Source organism: Prinia subflava, chromosome 20 (assembly GCF_021018805.1).
Source record: "Prinia subflava isolate CZ2003 ecotype Zambia chromosome 20, Cam_Psub_1.2, whole genome shotgun sequence".
Lineage (NCBI taxonomy): Eukaryota > Metazoa > Chordata > Aves > Passeriformes > Cisticolidae > Prinia > Prinia subflava.
The window spans coordinates 1,696,286-1,711,986 of record NC_086266.1 but is presented as its reverse complement, the minus strand read 5'-3'; the positions used below and the strand labels follow the sequence as shown (position 1 = coordinate 1,711,986).

The window sequence follows — 15,701 nt, the reverse complement described above, 5'->3', positions numbered from 1 at the left end:
TTTATACATCACCTTTTTCTTAGTCCACAGGAAAAAGATTCAAGTGAAACAAGTATTCCTGTGCACACTTAACCATTGCAGTCTCTTTTCACCTCAAGGATGAATCAGTTTTCTCTACTTGGAGCTTTTAAGGGAGAAAATTTAGGCCACTGCAAAAAGTAGCTCCCATCAGTACCTCTTTTTGGGAGAATATGGAGTCTGTGCTTCAGGTTGTTTGGTGCCAGCTGCTGCTTTTTTCTTTTTTTTTTTCCTTTCCTTTTGGAGGATTCCAAGGTGCTAAGTTTCTTCACATACATAATAAAAATGACTTGGAATAACCTACTCAAAGACTACCTATGACCCTTTGCCATCCTGCTAATTTAAGTATTCTTTCCTGTTTTTAAAATGTGTTGAGATGCTCAGCAGCAGCAGATTCTTGCTTGTCCTGAACATTGGACAGGGTAGATGAAGACAGAGGAGCATGGTGAACACTCTTCTGCTATAATGTGAGATATTACTCTTTTTTCTGACTAGTGGTCATATAAATATATGGATGACAGATATTCATCCAATAGTTAGACAACATAAGCATAATACACTTTCTTGGTTGTCATTTCACGTGGAATGTTTAGTGAAAATTGCTCTGGAGGGGAAAACTAGGCCAGTTCAGAATGGTCTCTGACATCTTGGCACTAAATTTTAGGGGTTTAGAGATGCCAGAAAATTTCTTGGAAGAGGCCATTGCAGAGAGATCAGTCATGTTCAGATGGTTCCACTGATAAGACCTCTGCTTGTTTTTAAGTGATTGGAATAGTCAAAAGAAGAAAGAGACAATCTTACATAAAAACACTGAATGGCTGTTGGACCTCTGAGTGTTTCTGGGGCTTTGCAGGTTCTGTCCAGCTCCTCTGTGTGCAAGTTATTAGAGGAGGCAGTGGGACTGGAGGATGAATCACTGCAGTGGTGTTTGGAAGGGTTGTTTTTGTTCCTGGCCATGTGATTATGATGGACAAACCTGGATGAGGTCTTCAATCACTCTGCCTTGTGTTCTTAATGCAAAAAATAAGGCACCTCAACCTACTTTTCTTTGTCAAGTCAGGATAGAAAGAAATTGGCTATTATTGCAACTGTTCTTTCCCTTGACTGGATTGCCCTGCCAAAAAGCTCTCCAGACTCTGCTCAGGATATTTTTGCCTAAATTGGCAACTTGGAGGCATACACTTCTTTTTTTTCCTTTTTTTTTAACTTTAATCCACTATATCTGAAATGAATCACAGTTGTGTTCGTGTTAGCTTGACTCCTTTAGTAAAGGCTGGTGTTGCTTCTCAGTTAAGTCACAGAATTTGCAACGATTTTTTTCCAAATAGTTTTTTCGTTTCACACTATTCTCCTTCACATTTTAGGCTACTGTTCAGTGAATCCTTCCCTGAGAATAGTTCAGTTTTAACGCTGCTAATACAAGTTGAAGATAAAACCTTCTGACAATCTTACTAGATCTTGTGTTTCTGTTCAAGTTGCATGAACACTGTACTTTGATTGGACATTTTGAAACTGTGAGGAGGGTGTGGATACAATTCCATGCCCTGCTAGAGCCAGGGACTTACACTGGGGTTGTCAGTCCTCCATCACTTTCTCATTTTGGTCTGCAAGAGATCTCACTGATTTTTCTAGTTGGTTTCCTGCTTTTGATTTAGTGAAGTAACTTTGCAAGGTGCTACCCAAACATACTAAGTTCTATTTCCTGTTCACTTTTGACCTACCATGTATATTGTAATGTCTTCTGTTCTCATTAAGCAAGCTTTCTTTTTTTAAAAGCTGACTTCTCAGATTTGCTTCCTAACTTCCCCATTTAATCACGCCGTATGTAGGCTTTTATTGCAGAGGCCGATGCTTTTGTTTTGCTTCCAACTGTGAGGAGTTTTTACTTCATCTCCTGATACAGAATTTTGTCTACTTTTTTTTTTGTAGTTTTTGTCCCCTCTTTGTAGGGTTTTAGTTTGTCTTCCTTCCACCAGTCTTGGAGATTCTTGTTGCTTTGAGGGTGTCAGGTGAGGCCAAGTATTTGGGCTTCCCGTGTGTACTTATGACATTTCTAGCAGTAGTGTAGAAGTGTTTTTAAGTTCCAAAACTCTTATTAGCATGCCAGTCTGGCTGTGGCATGACTAATGAGTGTGCCTAACAAGTTCTTCCTGTTGCCATCATCCCTAAATCCTGCCTGTCTGTGTCACTGAATTCCTTTCTCAGCCTCACATGTGGATCTGGCAGCCCTTGAGAGAGTCCAGCCATGGAAATCCTGAGTGTAATTCCTCTGTCCATCAAACTGAGTTCACTTCCAGAGAATCCATCCTGTCATTCCATACAGTTACTGGTGTGGATTCAGTGGGCTACTGGGTTGTTTGATTGGAGTTTTTTAGTTTGATTTTTTTCGTTGTTTTTTAGCTGAATCACCAAGTAGTCAATATTCAGTGTAGAAGCTCTGTGAGGTTGGTGCCTCTCCTGTGTAGTTTCAATTTTTTCCTTAGGTTTCTTTAAATATTTCTCAATCCTTTGAACCGAGTTCCACTTAAGCAGAAAACTCCTGTGTGTTAATTTCTCACAGGCTTGGCAAATTCTAAATTATTGGCATAAATTGTTTGTTCATCTGTTTATGTTGTGCCCTTAGGTGCTTCTGTCTCAGCATGCCTTGTGCATTTGGCAACTAACAGAAAGCATTTTAAAGGTCCAAATGGATGCTTTTATGACTGTGTCTAGTGTCTTGTATGTATAAAGTGTCTGAACTTAATTAAGAAAGTTATTTTCCAGAACAAATTGCATACATTGCATTGCCTGCTTCTGCTCGCTGACCTAATATTTGGAATGAACAGTGTCTCACAGCTAAAATTGATTAAAATATAAGTTATGATTTGTCCATAGCAGGAGAATCCCAGTTATAGCTCTAATAAAATTTGGTGTAACCTTTTATTAACTGTAACTCCTGATTTTTCACTGATGGCTTGAGTAACTGCTGCAAGTAATGTTTCAGCAGAACAAAAAAAAAAACCAGTTTATGAAAATCCTGTGGTCACTGGCAATTTGGGTAAAACTGGCAAGTCTAATCAGAGTGAAAAATTCAGTATCTTCACTGGCAGTGGGTACATGTGTTTGAGCTCATTTTTAGATATGAGAGCTGCTTGTGGTTTGAAGTTTCTCACTTTCTTTGAAACTTGGGTGGGGAGGTGACTTTGGCTGGAACCTGTGCACCTTGAAAAACTTCAAATGTAGCCAGAGTTTCTTGATAAGTATTTTCCTGGTGTTTCTGTCAAGAGCTACCTACAGAACATAAAATACTGGGATGTCTTCTGGGGAATGAGAAGGGTGGAAATACCAGCTTTGCTTTGGGAGTAGTTTTTGTTAACAAATCAGTAGTTTCAATGTATAATCTGAAGTTAGTTTGATTTGATTAAAAGAAGTATAATGCTTGACTACTAATAAAGGTATCAAGAAAACAAAAGTTTATTTCTTCAGAACATTAAAAAAAGTCCCATAGAAAGTCATGATCAGGTGACTGCAGATTCTGGAGTAAAAATGTTAATAATTTATAATGATACTGAATTGATTTATTAACTTCATAAAGTCTGATTTTTCTGCTCTGGTTCATAATTGTGCAATTGAGGAAAAAAATTACTTAAGTAGGTCAGCATAAATGTGAAGAGTTCTATAATGTGTGTATATATATTGTTGGATAATTTTATTAAATATTGCAAATTATGGTGTGTTAATAACCTAGAATGGGTGACAGTTGTTCTTGGGTGCTTTTGACATTAGAGCAGAATTTTATCTGCAGTTACAGTCCTTACCCTGGATGTGTTTAATAAGCATTGTCTGTGTACTGTCTTGAAAGATAAGCATTACTTTAATAAGAGAAGTTCCAAAGAACCTTAAAGTTTGCATTCAAAATTCAAACTCCACTTTCTCATAACTTTTTGCAGATTTTTTGGTGCAACATGCTGAATGCTCCAGAAGTTTCAATCAAAATGAAGGTTCCAGAATTTATGAAACAAATAGAGACTTGTTTAGTGAGGGTTGAGGACTTTCTTCCTGACTTGTAATCGTCATGTGGAATGCAATAACTTGAGTGTTACATTATTTCTTCCTCTCCTTTTTAAAGACTGGTTGAAAAGGAAGATTTAAGTATGAAAAGATGGAGGGAGGACAGAAATGGAAGAGGAAATGAAGGGAGTGGGGGAAGGGGAAGAAAGCCTAAAAACACATGGAATACAGAAATGAGCAGAAGAATGAATTTTAAAATGTAATGACTTCAGAGTGTGATGGAGGCAGGAGTACACGCCTATTCTGTAATAAATTGTCACATCTCAAATTGTGTGAGGGTGATAATGTTCATCAGAGGAGTGCTACATGTTTATGGCTTTGTTACAAAACACTGTACAGTTCAGCAGTTCCTGATCTAGAGCTTAATAAGAGCCAGAATCATCCAGGCCAAGTGCAGAGCCATCCTATCTGCTCTCCCACATGTGGCACTGCACTGCTCAGATAAATGTGCTCACCTAGAAACAGTCCAGGGATGTCTGTCTGTCTGTCTGTCTGCAGGCTGCATTGTTCCAGACCTGTGCTAAGAGACCCTCAATGGAAAGAGCATGTATGGAACAATAAGCCTTTTTAAAAAGCTGATTATTTATTGTCCTTAAATTTTTTGGTGTTGAAATAGAGATGGTTGGTTGGTTTTGAGGAGCAGGTTTCTGTGTGTTCACCCTGCTGGTCAGCACTTGGATAGGATTAGCAGAAGTTCACAAGGTCAAAGGCTAAACCTGGCCAGTCAGGTAAATATGGAAGAGCAAGGGGCCGTGGTGTGCATGATCACAGAAAGTACTGTGACAATATTTAATAAAATTATGTGACAATACCCTGGTGAGGGGCTCAGCATCACAAGTGCTGTGTCCTAACGAGGCTGTAACCCCTGTCCCATTCTGGTAGTTCTATTCTACATTATTACCTTCTATTATTTCAAACTAAGAGACATGTTCTACTTGTCATTCAGAGAAAGGTGAAGAGCTCTTCTCTTTCTCCACAGTTCCTTCACCTCTGTAGTCTTTCGAGGAGCATTGAATTTTCCATTTTATACTTCCTTGCTTTTTGATTCCTCCTATCGACTCTCTAATCATGTCCTCCCCTCCCTGCTTTGTGTGGGTGCCGGCTTGATGCCACTGTTCCTCATCATTGCAAAGAGTATTTTCAATTTGGAATGACTAATGGTTTCCCTGTTGCATGGATGATTCTGACAAGGAATAGTAAACATAAAGGCAGTGCTAACATTGCTGTTGCTAAGATCAGCAGCCAAGGAGCTGCAGTAACCTTGTGATACTGCATTGGCTAATACTTGGGTCATACTTGGAAAGCTTTCTTCACAGCTGTATGGGTTAGAAATATTTTTAAGGCTTTATTTATTTATTATAAAAACCTTTCTCAATTAAATGACATAGCCATATGTATACATATCCCTTCTGGCCTAACTGCAGACGGTCTCTGGATACTTATTTTAACTTGATCTTAATTTCTTGGAGATACGAATGGCTTTAGTGACTAAAGTACAGCCCTAGGCTTTGATGCTCTAAAGATACTCAATTCTAGATTACTTCAGTTAATCATTTAGCATCTATCCAGATGTATAAACCTGATACTTGCTGATTAAGGTATAAAACAGCCTGATGATCCTGGAGTTAGTGTAGACAAGATCTGCAGTTGGAACATTGTTGGAGTGTTGTAATTTGAAGCAGTCTGAGCTGATGAACTGGTGTGTCCTCTTGGTTAATGTGTGCATACTCAGCTGGGTGACACATCAGTCCCTTGCACAAACACATTTTATACCCAGTTGAAGTTATAAAGTTGGGAATTCAGGGAAGAGAAACATTCCATTTTAGAGGACAATTCAAGTGTCTTACCTTAAAACGAGTCACAGAGGCCTAAAGATTCATTAGTTACCCTGAGCACTGAAGTGAGTAATTAATTCACTTGTAAGGAAGATGCCATCCTGAGGAATTTCCAGGTGTGTTGTGACCTGTAGGACTGCAGGCTTAAGTGACTGTACTGCCCCGAGAAATATCACTTTGGAGAATGTTATGATTTTGAAGGCTGTTTCTTGAAATTGCAGTCTGAGGAACTGTAGATACTCAAATTTTTTTAACAACACTTAATAAGCTATACATAACCAACGTGTGTGATTTCTGAGGCACTCTGGAGTTTTGTTACGTGTAAATATTTATTTTAGCAAAGTGAACAGCAAACTTAGGAACATATGTCATAGAAACTCAGTTTGTTTCATGAACTTGAGGGATTGTCTTGTGAGAGTTAAAGGGAGGAGGTGCAAAATAATGACTTTTTTCGTTTGTTTTGGTGTTTTCTTGGTCAGGTCTGAGCACACCCAAAATTTCTTGTTGCCCCTTTATAAATTGTTAGTTGTACGTTCTCTTTGCTGGATGCTGCCCATATTGCCTGAGCTCGTGTAATAGAGTGTACAGGAAAAGCAGCCCTGATGCTGCAGCTGAAGGAGCAGGCACATAGTCTGGCTGTATTTGTGAATTTATGCCCTTTTTAAAATAAAATTTTAATGTGACCTTAATTAAGGTGGTGTAGGTTCTTTAGAAATGACCTACCAGGTAGCAGTTCTTTTATTTTTAACCCTGATTATACTCTTGTTTAAACTAGATATTCTTAAAATAGTAGCTGCTTTCTGACCTTCCTTAAGATTAGCTGCTTAGATAAGCAGAACTTGCTAACAAATTCACACCTAGCAGCTCAGGTTTGAGGCTGATCTCTCTGGGGCACGCGATCATTTTGGGAAAATCACTGAATATACTGAGTGGTGTATATGCCTAAAGAAATCTCTAAATGTTGATTTCTGAAATACAGTACTTGGAAGAGTTGCTCCTCCAACAGAGTAAGCTTTATGAGAAAGAATATAAATCATAAAATTTCTGGAACTGGGAGCAATAGTGAGTTTACTTGTGAGGAGCAAAAAGGAGAACGCTGGCAGTGACCCTTTGCTTGTTCCGAGTGCTTGCTGGGCATGTGGGAGCCTGGAGATCCTCAGAGCTGAAGTGGAAGCACTCTGCTCTCACAAAGGGATGAGTGTGCAGCTTTTCAGAGTGTCACATCCTGCAGCTCGGGGTGTCAAGTAACATCAGGGCTGTAGAGGCTTTCCTACCTCCTCTAGTTATAAAAGGTAGTGGTTAAATAGCTGTAATTAAATTGTCTATCTAAATATCATTTCACCTTCCAGTTCATCAAGTTTAATCCTTTTCACTTCAAAGTCCTCCAAGTTTTTTATTACTTGGAAGTCTTCAAATGAAACAAACATTTCTCACTCATCTTTTATAAAAGTAAAGAAATGTTCTTTATCTGTTACCCTTTCTTTCCTCTGTTCTTCTCACCTTCCCCCACTTTCTTTTTCTTCATATCCATAACAAGGAAGAGAAACTTTTCATACTGGTGGTACCAGGACAAGACCAATTTATTCATTGCTTTCTCCCCCACACCCAAACTTGAAGAATCCTTTCACTTTTTTGGTGAATAAGAGGCAGCTTGTATGCAGTGCTGCTTTATATTGAAAGATATTTTTAACAGTGCATTCTGCATGATGTCAGTGTAAGTTATTGGCATGATGACTCTTAGCTGTGGTAGCTGACTGATTGCTAAAATAGCTTGCACACTTCTGCTTTCAGTCTAAATATTTTCAGTAATGTATAGCAACAGGTGAGTAATTGGTTTAGGGGGTTTTGCCTGTGAAACATTACCAATGCCCTAAGCACATTTTTTAGGCATGGTGTATCAGATTATTCTGATCCTTGCTTTCAGTGTTTGGATAGGTTTATACATTGTGGTTTGCATGGAGATTGTTCCAGATCTCCAGGAGTTGTGACAGATTAATGCTCAGGTAAAGTACTGTCCTAGTTTTGTCATTAATGAGGAGGGTGTGACATGGGCAGCCCTGGCTGGGTGACCCAAACTGCTCCAGCCACGCATTTTCTGGCTTGCCTTTAAGGTTCAGGGTGTTGGATGCATTTTAGAATCTGACAAGGAGACAGACTGTGTATGTGTGCCCCTTTTGATGACTGCAGTTATATATAAGGAAGTAATATCAGTTTAAATCCATTGTGTTGCAGCAGTCTCTTCAGTTTTGCAACTGAAAGGGAAAAACAATGTACATGATCAGCTGGTTTTCATGCAGTAGTGCCTGACAACCTCTATAGCAATTTTCGGAAACAGTTCCTGCTGTTTAAATCAGAGCTAGGCAAGACTTTTTGATAAATAGTAAGTTATGCAATGTCTGGATGGTGAGTTTATAATCTTGAGGATGCTTGTGAAATTGCTGTGGCACCTGTAAATAGTTTTGGATAGAAATACTTCTTCTGTGCCTGTCTCTCAAACAAACAAGAAATGTAGATCCTTAAGAAAGAATGATTGTCATGTTTACAGGAGCTTCAAAAGGTCTGGATTTGGTCTCTTCTTCTGTTCCTTTATGGTTTGAAATGTCTTCCACCATCTTTCAGCTGCTGATACTTGGTGGATCTCTGCAGAACTCCTGTAACACTGTCAGCAGCGTATGTTAGAGGTTCCTGCCACCACAAAGAGAAGCTGAACAAATAACTTCTGGTCTGGTGGTTCAGCATAGCTCACTCCCAAGCTTGGAGCTGTTCTGCTTTTCTGCTTCATCCTAAACTGAGTAAGAGAAGTGCTTGAAGCTGATTATTAGAGCACCTCCCAGGGAAGTCTGGTTTGGTGAATTTTTTAAAACTAACTAACAACAACATCTGCAGCTTTCTGACTACATCAAAAGGGAACCAGACAGAAAGGTGAGAGCACTCCACCCAGTGTGCTCTTTGATTCTTTTGGAATATCTGGCTTCAAACTTCCTTAGGCAAAAAGAAGACTGGTATCCAGGATGCCATGCATATCCATGCATTAGGCTGTAAGAGTTAGTACTAAAAAATAGCAGTCAGTGTTCCTGTTCAGAGATTCAGGTGCAAAACCCTCCTCTGTAATTCTGTTTGCAGTTCCAAGCATGGATGTGCAAGAAGGCAAATTTAAACTGTAAAAAAAAGTGCAGAGAGGAGATGTCCTGGTCAGAATGGAAGGTCCCCTTTGAGAGGAAACTGAATGGGCACATCCCACTCAGCTCAGCAAAGTGAAGTCTGAAGAGGCATGTGAATTATTTCTATAAATACTTTAGGGAATAATAACAAGGAAGGGAAAGAGCTATTTAAACTAAAGGACAATGTTGGCACAAGAGTTGCTAGGTACAAGCTGGCTGGGAAAACATTTTGGCAGGAAGTTGGAATGTTTCCAGATCTTCTGAAATTCAGCAAGGTTTTGAGGCAACCTTCAAATTTTTAATTTTGGGGATTTTGTCTCCATTATTTCTACTTCTAATAGTAGAACATGGATTATTTATGAACAGAATTATGTAATTATTTCTTAAAATAGCAGGAGCCCTGAAGGTCTCTTTTCAGCCCAATTTTTTGAATTTTAAGGGTTAGAATCCTCTTGGGTCACTGACTGTTCTGAACCTGTGGTCCATATTACACTTTGAAGACATCTGTGATGGTAATTGAGTAATTCTGTTCTGTAGGCTTAGATTTCCTGTGTAGACATCCCTGTACCTTTAGTGGCTCCTGGGAAGCAATACAGAAGTTGAAAGGCTGGAAAAACATTTTTAGTCAGGCTTTGTGTTTTATGGTAATAATGGCTACCAGTGCTGGTCCATTTACCCATCCCAGTCTGAACTGTGTGTTTATGCTCCTATACCAGTAGTACAAAAATCTATGTATATGACTTCTACATTTTGTCTTGGTACTCATTGACAGGGACCTTCAAAGTGCATGCAGATGTTTCAGTCCTGTTTGATATTCAGTGAAGTTCTCTGTTCTTCTCTTGTCCTTTTAAAGTAGCAGCAATGATGCATCTTAGAAGGAATTTGGGTTTGACAGGAAAGTGAATATGTATGTTTCCCTGAATTACAGCCCTCCACTAAGTGTATTACAGCTAATAAATCTCATAATCCAAAGATAAAGGTCAAGAGAATAATCCTAAAGTCCATTCTGAGTCTTATTCATGCTTATTTCTGTTCAAGGGGAGAGACAGGTTTCAGTGCCATTGCAATCTAATAATTTTGTTGGTACCATTAAGGGTGACTGGGATACCTTTCTTGAAATTGTAGTAAAATACCACTTGTTGATCTGAATGGAAAGTAATGCAATAGCCCACATTTAATTAAATGTTTGGTCATGGGCCCTTCTGTCTTATCCCTTCCAATACTTACTAAACAACTTTTTAAAAAAGGGAGAGGGGGGAGGGATGGCAGTAAAAAAGAAATAAAAGGAAATCCAAAATAAAACTGTGACTTCAGCTTCCTCTTTTGTTCATCATCATTGAAAGAAGGGAACTCGTCCAGCTCAGTCAAGTAAGGAGGAAGTTGCTGCACCAGCAGGTGAGAAAAGGTTTTAGCAAGTTAGGAGAGGACTGGATTCTGTGTTAGTGCTGCAGACTGAGGCAGATCCTTTTCTGCCATCACAGGACAAATCCAGTGGTGTGGGAGGAGAAAAAGGATGTGGGAAATCCCAAAGTGCACCCACCCCTGTGTGTGTACAGATGTTACACCCATCTCTGCTACCCTGTGCAGTTGTGCAGTGACTGATCTGCTCATGTAACACAATTCACTTTGATTTGTCATCTTGCTAGAAAAAGAGTCAATTTTACATGTTTTTCTTGTCGAAACATCCCTGTTCATCTCAGTATCTTTGTTAGGATTTGTGTCCAGGAGCCATGTGTGCTCCCTTGAGAAATTCAAGCCAGTGTAGTTTTCTCTTTCTTGTGTATTGATTAATGCAATTCTCTAGAACTGCAGGGAAAGGTTTGGTCCCCAAGAGCTGTATGATTCTCCTCTTTCTGATTAATTTAGTGTATGGATTGGTTTGTTATTAGTATATCTTTGTAACTGTCATGGTCATGTGTTCAGTTTACAGATTTTGTTCTACTTCTGGTCATTTTTGATATTTTTAAATGCTGACTTGGGATTCACAGAAAAAATACCATTTCCTGTGGTAGCTTTTTAAGTTTAGAGGGCATTCCTAAATTTTGTTGTCTTCCAAGGATACCTGTTTCTAGCCAGCAGTAAGAAGGACCAAAGTGTTTGTGTTCAGGAGGGTGGATGGCTGGTGTGACAGGGGTATTTTTCCCTTCCATTAACGGAATATACAGATGTATTATATCTATATATATATCTTATATACAGATCTCGAAGGTGAGGCTTTTCCCATTCCCAGGAGAAGGTTAGTGGGTAACAACAAGGTACACTGAGCATATTGGATCTGTAACCAAGCAGTTCCCTTCTGTCCCTAAACTATTTCAGCAATCTTATTTTCTATTATATCACACAAACAATGTTTCTAGAGCAGTCAAAAGAATTGCAAAGGACACTTCTCACTGCTATGGCCTGTTCAGATACAGTTATTTTAGAGATTTTCCCCGTGTTGCCTGGAGTGGAAGGGCACTGTTGCTGATGTTTCACAGCGAGTGTCAGAACTGCCCGTGTGATCACTGTGATCTCTCTTTTCCTCCCCACCACAGCCCACTGTTTGTAACGTGGAAGATCGGTCGGGATAAGCGATTGCGTGGATGCATAGGTACTTTTTCCGCCATGAACCTGCATTCAGGACTCAGGGAGTACACACTTACTAGGTAAGAATTTGTTTTTTGTAGCCTCGACGTAGAGATTTAACTATTAACTAGTGTGTTGAGGAGGTGATAGGTGTGCTTTGGTTTGTTTTGGATTTTTTGGCTGTGTCACTGTACGGGTCAGTGAAAACCTTTGTCCCTTTTGATGCTAAGAGTATTGCCTGGATATTTGACTGCTGGTGTCACGAGGCCATGCTTGCAGTTAAAAACAATTGAGCCTATTCTCATTTTATTGGTCTGTAAACTGCTCTCCAGTAGCTTATTGTAACTGATTATTACAGTATTTTTCCAGTTTTCAGACAAATTTTAACCTTAGTAGTTAATGTCAGGCCAGAAGACCAGAAAGTCAGATTTGGGGATTATCCTATTCACACTTCTAAAACAGCAGGTATTCTCACCTCTTCTCCATCAGGTCCTTCCAATCAGCTGCAGTTAATTTAATGCTACAAATTTCCATTACATGTTACTCTTCAGATACATCCCAGCCCCTGAGTGGGAAGCTTCTGGATGAGGGAGGTAAGTGATGATAATCCTTCACTCCCTGGCAGCATAATCTTCATGTTTTGATCTACACCTAAATTCATTCACCTTAATATTGTTCCATTTCCTTTGCATAGAGTGAAAACTAATAAGTTTATCACTAGAGCTAGTAGCAAGCTTTCTACTTGTTTTTCTAAGAGTTTTCTTGAGTTTATTCTCTAAAGAATCAATGGAATTTTGTTCCTCTCAGTTACAATAAACTTTATTGTGCTTTAAAATAGAAGCTGTATTGTGGCATGTGTAAACCTCTAAAATTGTCATCACTTAAAATAATTAGTGCTTCCTGATCACTTTAGATTTGAGGCTTTTGTCCATTACAGGATCTTCCTCTTTGCTGTTAAAATGCCATGTCCATCCTGGCATTAAATAATATTAGAATGGCAGATGTTCTTTCTTATGTGTGTCTCTGTAGTTAGTTGTAACCCGAAGTTCATTTCATGTTTCTCTGCTGAGCTTGAAGAAGATAACTGCTCATCTCCTGGAGCCTTATGAGCTTCTGAAAGACCTGGTTACCTTTATTGTGTTCAATTTATTTATTATGCACTCTGGAATCTTTCTGCCTGTGTCCTGTAAAACCTCAGCATTCAAAATGGTCAGTGAGAAGAACCTTTTAATAAAATCCAAAGCAGTTTCTTTGTTGAGGGTTAAAAGCCTTTGAATTTTAACCATTAGTGAGCCAGACTGAATGAAAAACAACATTTTCCCTGTACTGGAGAGGGTTTCATTTAGGTGTATGCTTTACAGTGCCTGATCAAGAGCAATGAGCTTGTACAGAAAATTTCTCTCTGAGGCTAGGAAAAAGCAGCATAATGGTATTTCATCTAGGAATCTGGAGTGAACAATTTCTTTCTTGTGACACCCCCACTCTACATTTTTTCGGGTCTCTAACCAAAAATGGTGGTGATCTGTGACCATTTTGAGCTCTGTAGGTTGTTGTGCTGATATTGCCAGTATGTTCTAAACAGGAAATTTATGTGGAGTGATTCATCATTAATTGGATGCATCTGCCTAAATTTTGAGGAGGGATGAGAATACCCATGGTTAAAAAAGCTATTACAGCATTCCATATAAAATCTACATGTTAAATTCAATTTTCTCTGTGGTTATATTAGTGAAACACAGAGGAAAGGAGCTGTATTATTAAAATCTTTGGCAGAACTTTATGGAGAGAGAGACTCAGACATGGTGAGGTAAACCATGTCCAAATGTTCTACACTGTTGAATATTGCATCTTAGAATGAAGGAATTTTACCATGGGCAAAATAGTCCTTTAGCCTGAATGTGTTAAATTGACTATCCCACCTGAATGCATAAAAATAAACCAATCCAGATTATGAAAAATACCTTATGTTTTACAGCTCCTTCAAGAAAATACTCTGAACTGGAAGCAGCTTACCACAGAATTCCATAACAGGTTGATAAATTACTTTTTTGTGTATTCTGTACAGCAGTAAGACTTAGGTTTTGGCACTGAAGTTTTAAACTCCTGCTTTTATGTACTTGAGATACTGAACAAAATGGTTTCAGTTCTTTGTTTTAGTTTTTAATCTATTTCAGAGATTTTGAATATTTTGTGCCTATTGGATGTAAAAGTATAGGTGCATAAATTTTTAACTCTGTGTTAGTTTAGCCCATCAAGGCTAGAATATATATCTGGAGAGGGAGATAGTAGAAAAGAGGCAGGTAAAGGGAAATATTATTACTAGCCAGTAAAAGCTAGTTGCTTTGACTCTGCTTGTAGACACTGACTTTACAAATAACAAGCACTTTAATTTGGCTAAATCCTAAAGTCTGTTCTAGTGGAATATATGTTTATTAGTAAAATGGTTGTGGTGTAAACCCACAATAACAGAAAGTCCAAATGAAGTGTATAAATCTGAATTTATTGGGCCAGGCTCAGTTACTGTGTGTGAGTCAGTTCAGTAAATGGGTCTGTAATGATTTTGTGCACACAGTGCCAGGTTGTTACTTCAGGGAACTGTTGCTTAACAGAACTGTTTGCTGCCTTCTCTCAAAGGGCAAAGCTAAATACCATACTGGCTCTTTAAGTGAAAAAAAAACCCTCAAATTTTGGTTTTAATGATAAACCCATCATTACTTCTCCTTATTTTGGTAGGAAGGCAAATGTTGTTTAGAAGAGAATAGCATGTCCTAGGGAATATATAATTTTTTGCATATTGCATGTGTTGAGAATGTAATCAATCAGCCTTAATTTTTTTTCTTTATTTAAAAACAATCAAAACAAAACCCCCTGGTTTTGTAATTGTTACTCTATTATTCCTGAGAAAAACCTTGCTAGACCCTTGGACCTAATGGTAGATGAGAGCTGTTTCCTTAGCAACCCTTCTTGAAAGAAAGCAAAGGAAAATGCCCCAAATGGAAGGACAGTCCTTAGATTATTATCTTTATGAAAGGAGGAGAGCATAATGATGCTCTCCAAAGCTTTTTCAATAGATCCAGGATTATCAAATATTGATAACCATGTTACTGTTTTGCTGGGAAAACTGAATTATAGAATATGAATGCTTTGGCACAGGAGAATGCATTGCTGTGTTTTTTCTGGGAATTGACTGTTTATGAAAGGTACCTGAAAACCAAGGAAAAATAAATTTCAAAATTAAAAATTACTACAAATTTGCTGTCTGTATAAAATGGTTCCATAAAGTTTAGAGGGGGTTTTACCAAGACTTAAACTTACTGTCATAAATTGAAGGTCTCAGCAGTAGAATTTGGTGTAACTACAGAAATGGCCAGATTTGAATTACTTATTTCATCATCTTATTTAAAAGACATGCATTAAAAATTGGGAGTTTCATAAATGTTCTTATAAAACGCATGCTTAGAAAAAGACATGCTCAAGCAAGGTAACTTCCATCAGTTGATGTAACTTTTATTTGGAATAAATCAGATGGTGCTGAAATTTGATTGAGCTGCTGGCTCTGTGCAGCAGTTACTCAGAATTTCCAGATGGGTTTCAGGGAGGAGCCATCTCATCTGTGACTCCAGGCTTTCCCATGATGATCTTGCATTTGTGTCTTCCCACAATGTCTCCTATTATGAGAATAAAATGATGCATGCCCTGGAAGTTCAAAGACAGAGTTCAGTTGAATTAAAACACTAGTTTGCTTCTAAGATACTTGCCTGTATTTGGATATTATTGGCAGAAGTGTTTGGGAGGGAGGTGGAGGCAGGGGAGCTGTGACCACCCTGGTTTTCCTAGCAAAGCTTTATATTGCCATAATTTACTTTTACTTGAGTGCTGTTGGTACTTCCATGGGGTTTAGCCAACTTCCATAATTGTTGGTACTTCCATGGGTTTTAGTCCACTTTTTAATCTCTTTATGTGATAATCTTAAGGGGAACATCATCAAAACATTGCCTAAAATCTTTTATAATGACATTTGCTTTTTTTTTTTGAGACTCTTGGTGACTCTCTGATTTCTGAAGTGCTGCTA

General features: G+C 38.4%; 1 protein-coding gene across 1 annotated transcript in view; it reads left to right on the top strand.

Moving 5' to 3' along the window:
* The window catches only part of AMMECR1 (AMMECR nuclear protein 1), a 45,856-nt gene that overhangs the window by 9,250 nt on the left and 20,905 nt on the right, over window positions 1-15,701 (top strand). The window contains exon 2 of the mRNA XM_063416603.1: window positions 11,599-11,709. Within this exon, the coding sequence (XP_063272673.1) occupies window positions 11,599-11,709 (111 nt within the window). The remainder of the gene's footprint in view (window positions 1-11,598; window positions 11,710-15,701) is intronic.